We start from the raw sequence: 14,068 nt of genomic DNA, 5'->3' as shown, positions 1-14,068 counted from the left end.
AATGAGACTGATGAGTTCAAAGCAGCCCCGAAGCACTTACCCACTTTGGAGAACAATATAAGTGGGAACAAAATATTCTACAGATGCAGAGTAACCGTTTTGTTAACTTCGTCAGCTCGCTGGAATTTTACTGATGCTATTTGGAAATTTACGAGTTATGAATATTCAGAAACACATTTTTTGCAACCTCCGGAAAAAAGAAGAGGCGGATTATGTCTTGTCTATGCCTTTTGGTAGAAAAAAACCCTCACTTTAAATAATGTTTGCAGATGCTAACGGAAGAGAAAAAATAACAAGAATACATAATCTTCGTGATATGCATTTAGCATTTATCACCATAGCCTACATTATTGCCCATGGTTACATAAAAAAAAAAAGATCAACAAATATTCAGTTCAAAACCAATCAAACAGTGGGTTATTGTTTAGGGTACGAGTTATCAGAGCCATTTAAATAGAATAATAATATTCAGAGAGAAATCTGTTTTATGTAGCGCTGTTTGTTATTATCGTCCTCTGGGGGCGGGGCTTGTTGGATCGGACCAATGACGGAACGCGGTGTTGATGACGTACCGTGTTCCAACCAGCCAAACAAATTTGCGGGAATCCTGCGTCGCTGTAAACATGGCGGAGAAAGAACACCGAGTGGAATTTAAAAAGGTAAGTAAAACTCGGCAGCTTTACTGGAAAACATGGGCATTCCTTTCTTGAAACTAAGATGTATCTCATCCAAGCCCTATTACGTATCACTGAGTAATTAATTACTATAATTTCAATGGCATTACATTAGTAAATACATTTACAATGCGATGGGACAGACACCAGCATAACGTTAACTACGTCATGAAGTCCCACGTCTTCACTGCTGAGTATCACCTTTATACCGGCAGCACATGTTCGTGAATCCTCTCTTAAGAGTATCTTCAGTAGCTGTAAACGTCGGAAATAACACACAATACTCCTACGTGAGGGGTTGTATCTTTTTGTCATTCTGTTGCGTTTACTTTATTTGAGCGTTTTGACACACAGAGGCCTTTGTCTGGATATTCACTATTCATGCTTCACGTCAACTTATTAATTCAGTCATTTTCACTGTCTATTCATATACGTGGTTTATTCCCCTACAGGAGACCGTGAGCAAGCTCCTGTCAGGTCACTTCAAGGAAGATAAAACCAGACGTGAGTCCGGATCCATGTACGATTAAACCTGATGTAAAGGTAAACTGAGCGGTCGTTGTGTTGTTGTGTTGACTGATTCATCTCCCCCTCCACCAACAGTCAGTAGTGACGCAACCATACTGATGTCCGAGATGCTGAAGGTGCTGGTTCAAGGTATGTACAAGGGAATGTGGTATGGTTGGTCCTTCGTTCGTCAAGTCCATTTCATTTGTAATGTTTTAGTTTATCAAACGAAAACGTCTGTTTATTTTCTTCTTCTTCGTTTGATAAAGCGATGAAGAGTCATCTAGTGGTTAAGAGCAATCTCATGTCCAAATGTTACATATTATATCCTTAAGTAGAATTAAGTAAGCAGGGGACCCCCGGTCAGGGACGGTTTGAAGTGCAATGGGGGCCATAACTGACATAAATAATGGATAAAAACTTTTTAAGTCAAATTAAATACTACAAATGAAGAGAAAATGAGTGTAGTCCATGGTGATGAGGTGAAGGCTGAGGAGCCAGCCGGTATTCGTCAGGGGGGGGGGGGTTCTGGATCCAGGCATCCTGGTTAGTGCTGGCTAACCGGTCCATCTAGCTATAACGAGGGGTTTGTTATTGTTATACGAATCATCCAATGGGTGATGTTACCTTTATTTTCTTTATTTTTTTCAGAGGCGGCATTGAGGTCACTGAAGCAAGCTGAATCTGAGGATTGTGATCAAGTGCACATAGAGCACTTTGAGAAGATCCTTCCTCAACTGGTAGTTCACTGATGTTTTAGTACACTATGTTTACCTGTATTTATACACTGTGCATCAATACACTCAATTCACTAAATATTATAATGTTCAATGGAAGTCTTCGAGTCTTCTTCGTTTATTCATGCTTATTCAGAAAATGTGGTCAATTGCAGGCTGTCTCTAGTTGACCTAAATTATAATTTCCTTTAATGTATATTTTTTAATATTATAGTGGTATTTAAGTAAAACATTAAATCATCACCATCTTTTTCTCACACATGCAACGAGTTTGGCAGACGGTTTTAGCCTGTCTAGAGCTACCGCCTATATTATTCTGACGTCTGAATCTGGCTTGTTTTGCAGTTGCTGGATTTCTAACCCCGGTTTTACCACAAGATGGCGCCAGGCCGCCGCGCACAAAAAGCGGTTCTACTCTGCTCGTTCTCGCTTTCTGCCGGGAGGATCTCTAGTACCATAAAGGACTCAAATTAAGAATCATTATCAACGTTTCATGATGAAGATGAAGGCAGTTTTGTTTATTTTAGAAAGAGTATGTTTTTTAAGTCCCGTTAACAGCAGCAAAAGTGAGAGTGAGTGCCCACCTGTGCTAACTCAGCGCAACAGCAGGTGCTCACGGGCCGGCCTTCATCAAAGCCTCCCGGAGCAGTTGGGAGCAATTAGCGTAATAAGGGGCGCAGCCAGTCCCTTAGATGATGACAAGTGGCAGGGAAAAAAAAATACATGTACCCCCCTCTGGCCACTTTGAAGTTCCCTTTTGCTGTCCTGCGATGTTTGGTTAGAGGTTGGGAGGGGAGGGGGGTGTAGGGGACTGGTGGTGGTGGTGGAGGGGTTGGAGGGGCTACTGGAGACCTCTGGTCTTCGCAGGGGAAAGTTGAACGGCGGCGTTGGTTCAGTGAATGCCTGCGCTTGTCTTGGACCACACGCATAGATTAACCCCCTGCGCTTGAAAGCGAGCATAAAACACATTGGAACGCGGCCCAAAGATGAGTATAGTGTGTGGTTCTGCAGGTAAATAAACGCAAGGAGCGCTGTGTGTGTGTGTGTGTGTGTGTGTGTGTGTGTGTGTGTGTGTGTGTGTGTGTGTGTGTGTGTGTGTGTGTGTGTGTGTGTGTGTGTGTGTGTGTGTGTGTGTGTGTGTGTGTGTGTGTGTGTTGATGGTCAGCATAGCTGCGCGACACCTCACCGCGTGTTTAGCTGCGTGGCCCTCGGTGACTCACTGCACTCCCTTCGACTCACTGGCGCGCGCCGACAGCTGGAACCCACAGAAGTAGTAAGCGTCAGGGTGCTAGTACGGCGGGTATGCACCCAGCATGGGGTTCTGATGGAGGACCGGGTCTGTGGTCGGCACTCACTGATGACAAGAAATAAAAAAAAGTTTGGATATCTGTGACGTGTTTTTTGGACTTTTAACGCATTTTAGGTTACACTTCATTGTTAAAGTAGAAAAAGCTGTCCTTGAGATTTTATATATAAAATGTTTGATTTGCATCTGTCTACTCATAGGCCACATGCACACATACAATCACTCACACACTCACACACAAAGAAAGAATGGGTTTGTGGGATTTGGCCCCGGACACTTTCCACAAGACGTTTAGATGGTATGAGGTAGTCCACTACTGTACCGCTTTCCTCCTAATGCATCTGAGTGGAACAAATTACATCTGAAGGCTGGCTTATTAAACATACGCAAGCAGTTAAGACTAAAAAGAAAAGCATTGGGGAACGTGGAGGACCGTAATGACTTCAAGCTTTTCTTGATCACACTTTAAAGGCTGGGAGTGTCAGCAGCCTGAGCAGAAGCTCTGGAGAAGCTCTCTTCCAGCTTGCTGACTGTTCCGGCTCGCAGACTCTTCCAGCGCTCTGCTCTTCCAGCGTTCCGTCTTTTCTAGCTTGCTGGCGGTTCTCGCTTGCCGACTGTTCCGACTTGCAGATTCTTCTATTGTCTGCTGTTCCAGCTTGCTGACTGTTTCAGTTATGGCTTCTGGGTGTTCCAGCTTGCTGACTGTTTAGACTTGCAGACTTTTTCATCGTTCTGCTCTTCCAGCATGCTGACAGTTGCAGCTTTCTGTCATTTTTTAGCCTGCTGACTGTTCCAACATGCTCAACGTTTAATCTGCTGATTTCTAGTTGGCTGACTGTTTAATCATAACCTATAATTGGCCCTTTTCTTGAGATTTAAATTTTGCAGATGCCAATAAAAGGTACTTGATATTTGATTTGTGTTTTATCTCAGGCTGTAAGTTCCATTAGATGGTCATTGTTTGGTGTGCCTCTTGTGATGCAGCTCCCGTCCGCAGAGTTTATTTCCAATTTTAAGCCTTCCCTCCGGTATATATCCACCGATATCCAATGTGTGGATCATAACATGACAGCAGGCATTTCCGTTATACAATATAATCTTCAGTGTTTGACCCAAGAAAAATGCGAACGATGTATACAAATAGTTCCAGATGGTAGTTCAAATAGGAAGGAACTCAAGAGTGGATTAGTTCATCAAAGTCCTCCTCAGTCTACATGTTCGTATTTTAAAACTCATGGTCGGCTTCCGATTTGCACCTTTGTTTTGGTTTTGTTGTTTTTAGACCAAAAAAAAACAAGAACTTATGTTATTTTGAGGAATCCTGAAGCATTCGCAACAGAATGGAGAGAGGGCAACATTTGTTATTGGCCACCATTCCATGTTCTATTCAAGGACTCATCCGTAAACAACACATCTTTGTTGTGCAGTCGCAGCTAAACAGAACCCTCCCAAATACATGCCAGCCACGCCGCCGCGCGTGCTAGCGCCGCGGCTACTGCGGCTGTAATGCATTATCGCTCAGGAGACAGGAGGCCCCTGCCCCCCCAACCCCATGGCCAGGGGGGCCGCCCTCCACCAGGCAGGAATGCTGAAGGGGACGCAGGAGAATGCATTCCTCATGGGACGCGTTGCTCTCCCATGCGCTCACACGCGAGCCCCCCGTACACAACCCCACGAGATGCTACCAAAACACATATGCTCCGGCACAAACAGTCGCAACGGCGAATAACAAAAACACACACACACACACTCACACTCACGGAAACCACATGTGCATGGACGGACGGACGGACGTACGAACGAGGGGAAAAGGCTATAGCGTGCGCGGGGAGAATGTAAATAAAGCCGCGTCTCGGCCCTGCTGTTTACACCGCCGTGACATGCAGAGGTTCCCCGGGGCCCTCTGCGGAAGGGGGGGGGGCCTCAGGGCCGTTCTTCGTTAGGGACCCATGGGGCCCATGCCAGGGAGGATTAGAGCATACCTGGCCGCCCCAGACACCCGCGCCCTCTGCGAGGCGCGCCCCTAACTGGTAGTGGCGCTTGACCGTTGGTCTGGGACGGGGGGAGGGGTCTGGGACGGGGGGGGGGACCGGCGCATTGACCGGGGCTTTGCTCGCCGCGGGGGGCGGAAAGGAGTCTTCCGGAACAAGCCAGGTGGATGATTGGGTCACGGACCTTGGCGTGCAGCTGAGGAGGGGGATAGGGGTTTAGGGGGCTGGGGAGGGGAGCGAAGGGGGGGGTGAGCGGGTCGGACAATTAGGCCCGGGGCCTGGGCTATTTCTGTAACCCTGTGTTCCTTACCGCCTCCCTCCCTCCCCCCTTCTCCCCCTCAGCTCCCTCCCTCCCTCCTCGGTCAGGACATAGGTGACCACAACAGATTAATCCTCTTACTCTACGGCACAGACTCATTGCTGTGAACAATTAGTTATGGGGGGGGGGGGGGGAGTATCTAAAAATAAAAGGGGCACTTTGGGTGATGTGACGTCAATAAGGGTGTGTTGGGGGGGGGGGGGGGGGGGCGTTCGTCCTGGTACCCTAAATGAGCGTCAGAAACGCAACGGGAACCCTGGTCGTCAGAGCGTGCTCTATTTTTAGCGAGCGCATAAAAATACCGACCGTTAAAAAAAGAACTAAATCCTGTGAGAGATTGCCAATCAGGCTTACGGTGGGTCTGGACGTCATGCACTAGCGAGACATGAAAGGTTTATTAAAGCTGTTTGAATGTAAAACTGCCGTCAGTAATTACTATTTCTCCAGGTCGTGCTGGCGGGGCCCAGCGTGACGCTGCCCTTCGTTACACTTCTCCCAGGACCGCAGCGAATGAGGTCTGGGCCGTTAAACTGACGAATACTCACCTCAGACACACACACACACACACACACACACGCACGATGAACGACTCAAGCACTTGTTGTGTACGGCGGCCTTAACTACCGACGTCGGCCGATGTTACCAACCAGGGAGCGATGGGTTTGGCCTCGGGGATCGTTTTCCCCCCAGCCGACGTCGAACCAACAACCACAACAACCGACCGACGGAATGGCAGTACGACGGGGCTGTAGATCAGATTCGGATTCAACTTTATTGTCATTGCGCAGAGTACAAGTACAGAGACAACGAAATGTGGTTGGAGATCTAAACAGAAGTGCAAAGAGCAGTTAAGGTGCAGTTTGAACATTTGATTGCAGTTGATTGTCATATAGTGCAATATAAGCACAGTATAGTATAAATAATAGGGTGGGATGGTGCAGAAGTCATGAATACAGTCAAGTAGAGAAGACAGCAGCAAAAAGTAAAGCGACCTGGGGAGGTACGAGCAGTATGTAGGGGTTCCCGTGGAAACCAATGTGTAGGCAGCAGCGTTGATTGGTGTGATTCTTCTTGTATTTCGTTGCCGGTAATGGACTCTAGTCTAGCGAACGTGATTCTTAACTTTCCCTCTGCAGCGCAGGAAGAGGTCAAGACGCCGCCGGGTCCATCTCCTCACCCCGGCCGGCGGGGACACCGGAACGCCGCCCGGGCCCCGGCGTGTCAACAAGACGGGCTTTCATGTGGAGGAGGGGTCCCGGCAGATTGCTGCCCGGGGTCAACGCACGGGGTCACGGGTCAGCTCAGAGTACTGGTCCTTGTCATTAACTGCTTCCTGTCTGCTGTGCTCTGGGAGGAAGTGCGGGAAGTGCGATGCTTTGTGTTACACGTTCAAAGGGGAAAATAACAAAACGAGATTTCTCCTTCCTCCTGGGGATCATCCGCGTCGAACTCACATGGGGATGTCAGGGGGGGCTGAAACGATGCCTGGCTCTACGCTGAGTATGGCCCGCTTTATTCACCACATTAAAAGCTCTGTTATGATATGCCTCGCAAAGGTTTGGCAATAAATGGCACACATTCCCCTGCCGACAGACACAGCTGGAGGTGCAATGGTACACGGACTGCATTTAAACGGCTTTTCCACTGCATTTTATGCATCGGATTCCGCCATTTTTACACACACTTCCACACAAGCCAGCTCAATAGGAGCACTTTGAAGAGTTTAAGGCCCAATCCCATTTCTACCCCTTACCCCTTACCCTTTCAAAACAAGGGGGAGGGGTTAGGGGAAGGGGGAAGGGGTCGAAATGGGATTGGGCCTAAGTATCTTGCTCTTGGTGGACATTTCCAAAAATGGGTCTGGAGTTGAAACCAACAACTTTCCACTAAAATGTTCAACTTCCCTAGCAACTGCCAGATAGAAAGTAATCATATAGACAATAGACTGACACACGCTAGGCCTCTGACTGGCATACACAGAGTAGCAGGTGACGGAGATAAAGCTTGATTGAGGTTAATAGGGCTGGAAATAGACAGCATGCGTCACAATAGCATGAGGAACCATCATGCAGTTGATTGCGTTCTCAAAGGGACTACAGCGTTAAAGCTTTATGAAAAAAACATGATTTTAGATTCCTCACTTATTTATGATGTTTTTTATACCTTAAAGGGGTAGTTCGGAATTTTGGACATAGGGCCTGATTCCCAAGTGAGCATTGGTATTCTATATCACTGGAGACAGTTTAACACATTTCATACAGTCCTTCTAGTTGCAGAGTTCGCTCGTGCTAGGCTAGCGCACGTCAACGGGCAATGCTAGCCTGCTATTAAAAACAGTCTTACCCACTCCACAGTACACCCGAGGTAAATCAATTATAACGACAGACTATAAATCTAAATGTCTGTTTATAGAATAATGTTAGAAAATAAAACCAACCTTGCATTGCATTGCATTTTGAGGGAATTGCGGGGTCTCACCAGCAGTGTTTATATTCCTGTAGTAGGCTACGGCAGCGGCGGACTGATACCTAGGTTACCTGCCGCTGTCATTGCTACAAACGCAGAGTACAGTGAACGAAGGAATTCTATAAGCGTATTCAATTAACAAGATATGCCCACGTTTGGAGGAGTTAGCGATGCATCTGCTTTTGAAGACGATTGAGGAATTTGTTGTATCCAACGAACCGTACATGTACAAGCCAGCAGCAACAAGCCACCGTTTATTTCTACAATTTCTAAAAGCACACGGAACCATCATGTTGCCTAGTCGTTCAATTGCGCTTCTGTCCCACGCTTCTCTGTTTACGTTCTTCTGTCGTGATTCGGTTACAAACCTAACCAGCGCATAGTAAAATTCCGCTTCTGCTGAGAAAGTAGTCCCTCGATGATTAATGCGATGCAAGGTTAGTTTTATTTCTAACATTATTCTATCAACACAGACATTTAAATCTATAGTCTGGCGTTATAATTGATTTACCTCGGGTGTACTGTGGAGTGGGTAAGACCGTTTTTAATAGCAGGCTAGCATTGCCCGTTGCCGTGCGCTAGCCTAGCACGAGCGAACTCTGCAACTAGAAGGACTGAATGAAATGTGTTAAACTGTCTCCAGTGATATAGAATACCAATGCTCACTTGGGAATCAGGCCCTATGTCAAATTCCGAACTACCCCTTTAGCTCATTCACCATCCCTATCTTAAATCCGCGCCTCATCAAATGTAAACGTAAACCTTGACGTTAGCATCCAACTCTGTTTACCTTATTGGACATCCGCTGCGTTTCGAAGGAAGGGGGTGTGTTCGAAACCACCGACTTGCTTACTACCAGAGCCCGTCTACGAATATTAGACATGATCTGTTACTACCTACTCAATACTTGGCTTACTTCTCGAATCCTTAAATAATGATTGAGTAATCCATTTTGAGTAATCGACGTTCGGAAGACCGTTCTTACTTAACCACCTCAGATGACGTGAATCAAATGACGTGTCAATAACCTACCGGCCGGGCGCCGTTAATACATATTATAAATAAATATATAAACGTCACAGTACATCTTCAACCTAAGGATTTGCGGTGATATGTTAAAAACAATTATTAAACAATTATTAAAAGCACTGCTGCTGCGGCTCCCCGTTTAGCGCCATTGCTTCCACTGTTCTTTTGAATAGACGCAGTGCATTCTGGGGCAGTTGAGTACGTCTAGTAAGCTAGCGATGCTTACACAAAATCTTTCCGGAAGTAGAAGACATTCGGATACTACTCGCTTACCTAAAACTCGCTTACTACGTTCTGCATACACAATTTGACGTCATAGTTAGTAAGAGTAGTAAGCAAGTACGCGGTTTCGAACACACCCAAAGACAGGAGAGGAGTCTATAGACCTCGAAAGAATAAGTCCCGCCTCCGAGGCTCCGGTTCCCTCGGTCCCTGTCTATTGAATATAACATGGTATCTTTGAATGATCGTACATAACAAACCGCGTAAAGGCTGCGTCACGTTTTGAACTACAAAATGTATCCATCTAGTTTCGACTGGGTTTTTGGATTGTCGGTGTCGTTAAAGTAGCATTAATAATCTTTTACTACTTTAACGGCACCGACAATCCAAAAACCCAGCGTACGATGTTATGTACGATCATTCAGGAACGCCATGTTATTCCCCGTAGCCATTTGACAGAGGGAACCAGATCCGCGGATTTGGGACTTATTCTTCAGAGGTCTATTGTAGGGAATCTTTATTTTTGCAAGACAGAAAGGCAGAAGCCTTGCACACACTTCTTTTTTTGTTTTGCTGGCAGGATAATAAAGAGAAGAACAACAACCAGAAATAGAGGATTTAGCAACTTGTCTGAACATCGGACTGGAAATATACCAGAGCAGTTAAAAACAACAGGCACCACAGCATCAATAGTGCTGCCTGTCTGTCTGGCTGGCAGACAGGCAGCACTAAGGATGAGAACCTAGCCTCTTGGTTTGAAGGTCTTCAGAACAATCACTTTTTAATTCTGCACACAATAGCAAACAGAATGAACTAATTGCGGATAAAACAGAACAGACAACATATAACATAGACAGAGGTGTGACAGGGGACTGATATACAGCAGGGGTGTGTGTGTGTGTGTGTGTGTGTGGGGGGGGGGTTCAAAGTTCGCCACCCAGACCTGCGCTTTCTCGTCGACTGACAAACGAGGAGAAACGTCTCATATTCAAACGTGAAACGTAAACCCCCTCCAAAAACAGCAACGGAGTCGTCTCCCATCTCGACGAACTGTAATTTAAAAAAGGAGAGAAGAGAGAAAAAAAGGAAAGAGGGGGGAAAAGGGGGACGCCTCCTGTGGAAAAAACAACGATAAATCGCGAGGCCTTCAAAAGAGCCGCCACTGCCACGGTTCTTACCTTTCTCTACATAAAACAAAAGTGCCGGCATGTTCCGAAACCACTTCAATCGCTCACCACATAATGAAACACACATCCATCACCAGAGAAAAGACAAAGACCACGAGATGTAACAACTACACAAAGGGCAGAGGATTCTTTTAAATTTGACTTATAGAGACTTTTATGGTGTCTGACTGAGGGGGCTGCTGGCTACACAGTCAATCTCACCCTCTCTCTCTCTCTCTCTCTCTCTCTCTCTCCCTCTCTCCCTCTCTCTCTCTCTCTCTCTCTCTCCCTCTCTCCCTCTCTCTCTTCCTCTCTCTCTCTCCCTTTCTCTTACCCTCTCCGTCTCTGTCTCTCTCTCTCTCTCTCTCTCTCTCTCTCTCTCTCTCTCTCTCTCTCTCTCTGTCTCTCTCTCTGTCTCTCTCTCTCTCTCTCTCTCTCTGTCTCTCTCTCTTTCTGTCTCCCTCTTTTTCACTCTGTCTGACTCCTGTTCTTTTTAGGTGAGTGACAGTTAGGCTTGTCATGTCATCCCTCCTCAAGTTTTAGAAAAGTGAAGAAGGCCCCCCCCCCCCCCCATATAAAAAACAGAAAGAACCCTCTGACATGCTCTGTTGGCACGCCAGTGACAGCGGCTGGAGCGCCATCACTCGCGCTACGCTACTTAGCGTGAGCCACAAAATAATGTGGTTGTCTGAATACCTCTGTCCTGGGCACACGAGAGTAGGGCAGGGCATTAAAGGAAGAGAAACACACACACACACACACACACACACACACACACACACACACACATGCATACATACACACACGCACAAACACACACGAACAGATAAACATAAATACACACACAAGCACACACATAAATGCAAACACACAACCCCACACACACACACATATAAACCCCCAACCACCCAAACACACACACACACACACACACACACACACACACAAACAAGGTATCCCGACACTACACACAAATAACGATCCCACACAGTGAAAGTAGGTGTTGGCTGCTGTTCACCGCGACCACAAACGGCCGCGGAGCCGCTGGCGAGCAGGTCCGCAGCGCGGCGCGGCGCTGGGAGACGTTAGATGTCAGCGCTTGGCGCCCAGGGCGCGAGGACGGCGTCAACCAGGGGCCAACATCCTGGCACTCTCCCTCCGCTGTCAGCAGAACACAGGCCGTGTGATGACTGAGTGACCCCGGAGAAAGGACCAGGTGTCCCTCCTCCCCTTTAGTCCTTTCTTCTTCCTCTTATTTGTGTTAATTCTGCCTCGCCCGCCAAGCCGTGATCCCGCTCAGCTGCGCGGCGGAGGCCTGAGATTCCTGGGACGGGAGCCTGCGGCCGACGGGGGCCGGAGACCTGGGGCACAGACCGCCTCGCTCGGGGCAGTCTGGGGGCTGGGAGGTCGGCCCCAAGGCTCTGGGATGAAGGACACCCGCTCAGCTTTCACCATGAAGACAAGAGTTAGCCCTACATTTACATTTATATTTAGGGCAGACACTTTGATCGAAAACAGCGACTTCCACAAGTCGACTTGCGAGTACATTTGTCAGAAGAAAGAGAAACAACAATATATTGCCTAATGCCTCAACAAATTGCTAATCAAAAACCAACACGGTATTACGGTATAAACTACAATTATTTCTTCCAGCTCGTGGAGTCGTCTACATGACACAACATAAGAATCCTATCGCTTAGGACACACACACACACACACACACAAACACACACACACACACACACACACACACAGGTTAGGACGTGAACATGATATCTTGGACGCGGCCGTGCTGACCCAGGAGAAGAGAGCAGCTATCTCCTTCCTCCATCTCTTCTGACGGAGGCAATATATTCGACGGCCATGAGAAGCAAAGGCTGCACGCTCGAGGAACAATGTTCCAAAAAATAAATAAATCCCCAAATCCTTCATCTCAACCACTCTTAATTCCTCTTTGTGTCTCTTATACGAGACAAAACAAACAGGACCTGCTCACCACAGCTGAGTCAACTACTTAAGTCCATCTTATAGGACCACAAAACAGGCGTTTCATAAAATGAAGGGAAAACCCCACAAATATGGTAATGTCAGAGATAGACAAACAGGGGCCGTGTCTGATTGGACGACTTCCTTCTGTTATTCCACAACGTGTTTGAAGTCTGACAAGAGCGAGACCGAGTGTAAGGGTGAGATCTTTGAGACCTCAAAATCCCCACGTTCGCAGATCCACATCTCTTGGACCAGGACTCGCACAGTGGCCCCGCCGACAGCTACCAAACACTGTCCCGGTGCAGTGGAAACTATCGCCTTGTCTCAGCTGCGCGATGGCCAGGCCAGCTGTGTTAAACGTGTCCACAATAAGATAAGTTGTTGGGTCTGCTTCCTGAAGCCACAGTCTATAAATATTTCCTAATCCCTCTCGGGTGGGAGTGAAGGGGTGACAGTTCTTTTTTGTTGTAAATCCACATGCCTTCACCGCTCTGCTCGGTATAGATGGTCAACAGACTGTTTACACAGTTTGCATTCATCTGTGAAGCGTCCATTTCCAATTGCATACCGTCTCCTTCGATAATCGGGTCGGTTTATATGTAGTGGCACACCAGCCCGGCATGTGGAAGCCATGCTCTTTAGCCCTGTGCTTGTTTTCCTGACTGCTGCTGGAAAACCAATGAGAAGGGTATGGATGTCGATACGGCCGTAGAAGGAGTCGGCCGACCTACTCTTGGCTGCGGCTGCGTCCGAACACAACGACCGCTGGGTAACTTTTACGCGCTTTGATCTGTTTACGATAGTGGTAAAATAAATAGGGAACATGAATGGAATGTTTTTGTGAACACTTTCTATTTGTAGAATCGGAGTGAGAGTTTTGTACCTTGCAAGCTTACGTCAGGTATCCTTAAGTACAGCTTATATTTGAGAGTAAAAACCATGGTTCTCTGGGCAATAACAACAACTTCAAAGTACCTTACAGAGCGCTGATATAAATTTGATCGAGGCACTGAATCAAACAAGCTAAAGGGCTACTTTAATGAAAAACAAATAATACAAAACTGTTGCTGTTGTAATTGAAAGGCACACCAAACGATGATCCCCCTGAATTCTCCTCTCCAGCAGCCCTGCCAGAGCACCGCCCCCTGCAGGTGGCCTGAAGGAACTGAACAGAATGCAGAACTCAACAGAAGGCAGAAGGCAGAACGCAGGCAGCGTTGCCTTGGCAGACGCCTGACAGGGAGCAGGGGGGCTAGAGGAGGGCGATGGCTCTCTCTTCTCCCTGTCATGGGAATGGGTCTTTGTGGACCACACCTGGAAGCGGAAACGTTGTGTAGTGCACATGCTTGGGTCGTTACTTTCTCCGAGCCTTAGCGGCTCACTTAAAGCACGATTATATACTTGTCAACGAAGGCACGTAACAGACACGACCACAAAGACCCACACTGGGACAATGACTAACAGGGGACAATGGAGGGGGGAACAAAGACACACACACACACGCACACACACACACACACACACACACACACACACACACACACACACACACACACACACACACACACACACACACACACACACACACACACACAAACGAGAAGAGACGCAATGACAACTGTGATGTCCAGGCCCAGACTCGAGTGGGGTTCAGCAGTGTTC

The 14,068-nt window shown here is 47.2% G+C and overlaps 1 protein-coding gene across 2 annotated transcripts; it reads left to right on the top strand.

Moving 5' to 3' along the window:
- The first annotated feature begins 541 nt into the window (after window positions 1-541).
- On the top strand, window positions 542-4,138 carry cenpx (centromere protein X). 2 transcript variants are annotated; one of them, XR_009528676.1, is made up of 6 exons: window positions 542-659; window positions 1,127-1,178; window positions 1,278-1,331; window positions 1,833-1,921; window positions 2,264-3,009; window positions 3,084-4,138. XR_009528676.1 is itself a non-coding variant. In XM_060069424.1 (5 exons), the coding sequence occupies exons 1-5, from the start codon at window positions 564-566 to the stop codon at window positions 2,276-2,278; spliced, it is 306 nt and encodes a 101-aa protein (XP_059925407.1). In that variant the 5' UTR covers window positions 542-563; the 3' UTR covers window positions 2,279-4,138. The 2 variants fall into 2 exon arrangements, 1 of the variants encoding a protein (XP_059925407.1); XM_060069424.1 differs by having other exon boundaries at window positions 2,264-4,138.
- The last annotated feature ends 9,930 nt before the right edge of the window (window positions 4,139-14,068 follow it).

The sequence above is a fragment of the Gadus macrocephalus genome, chromosome 2 (genome assembly GCF_031168955.1).
Source record: "Gadus macrocephalus chromosome 2, ASM3116895v1".
In the NCBI taxonomy this organism is placed as follows: domain Eukaryota; kingdom Metazoa; phylum Chordata; class Actinopteri; order Gadiformes; family Gadidae; genus Gadus; species Gadus macrocephalus.
The sequence above is the reverse complement of the archived record's forward strand: the minus strand, read 5'-3'. Positions and strand labels throughout refer to the sequence as shown.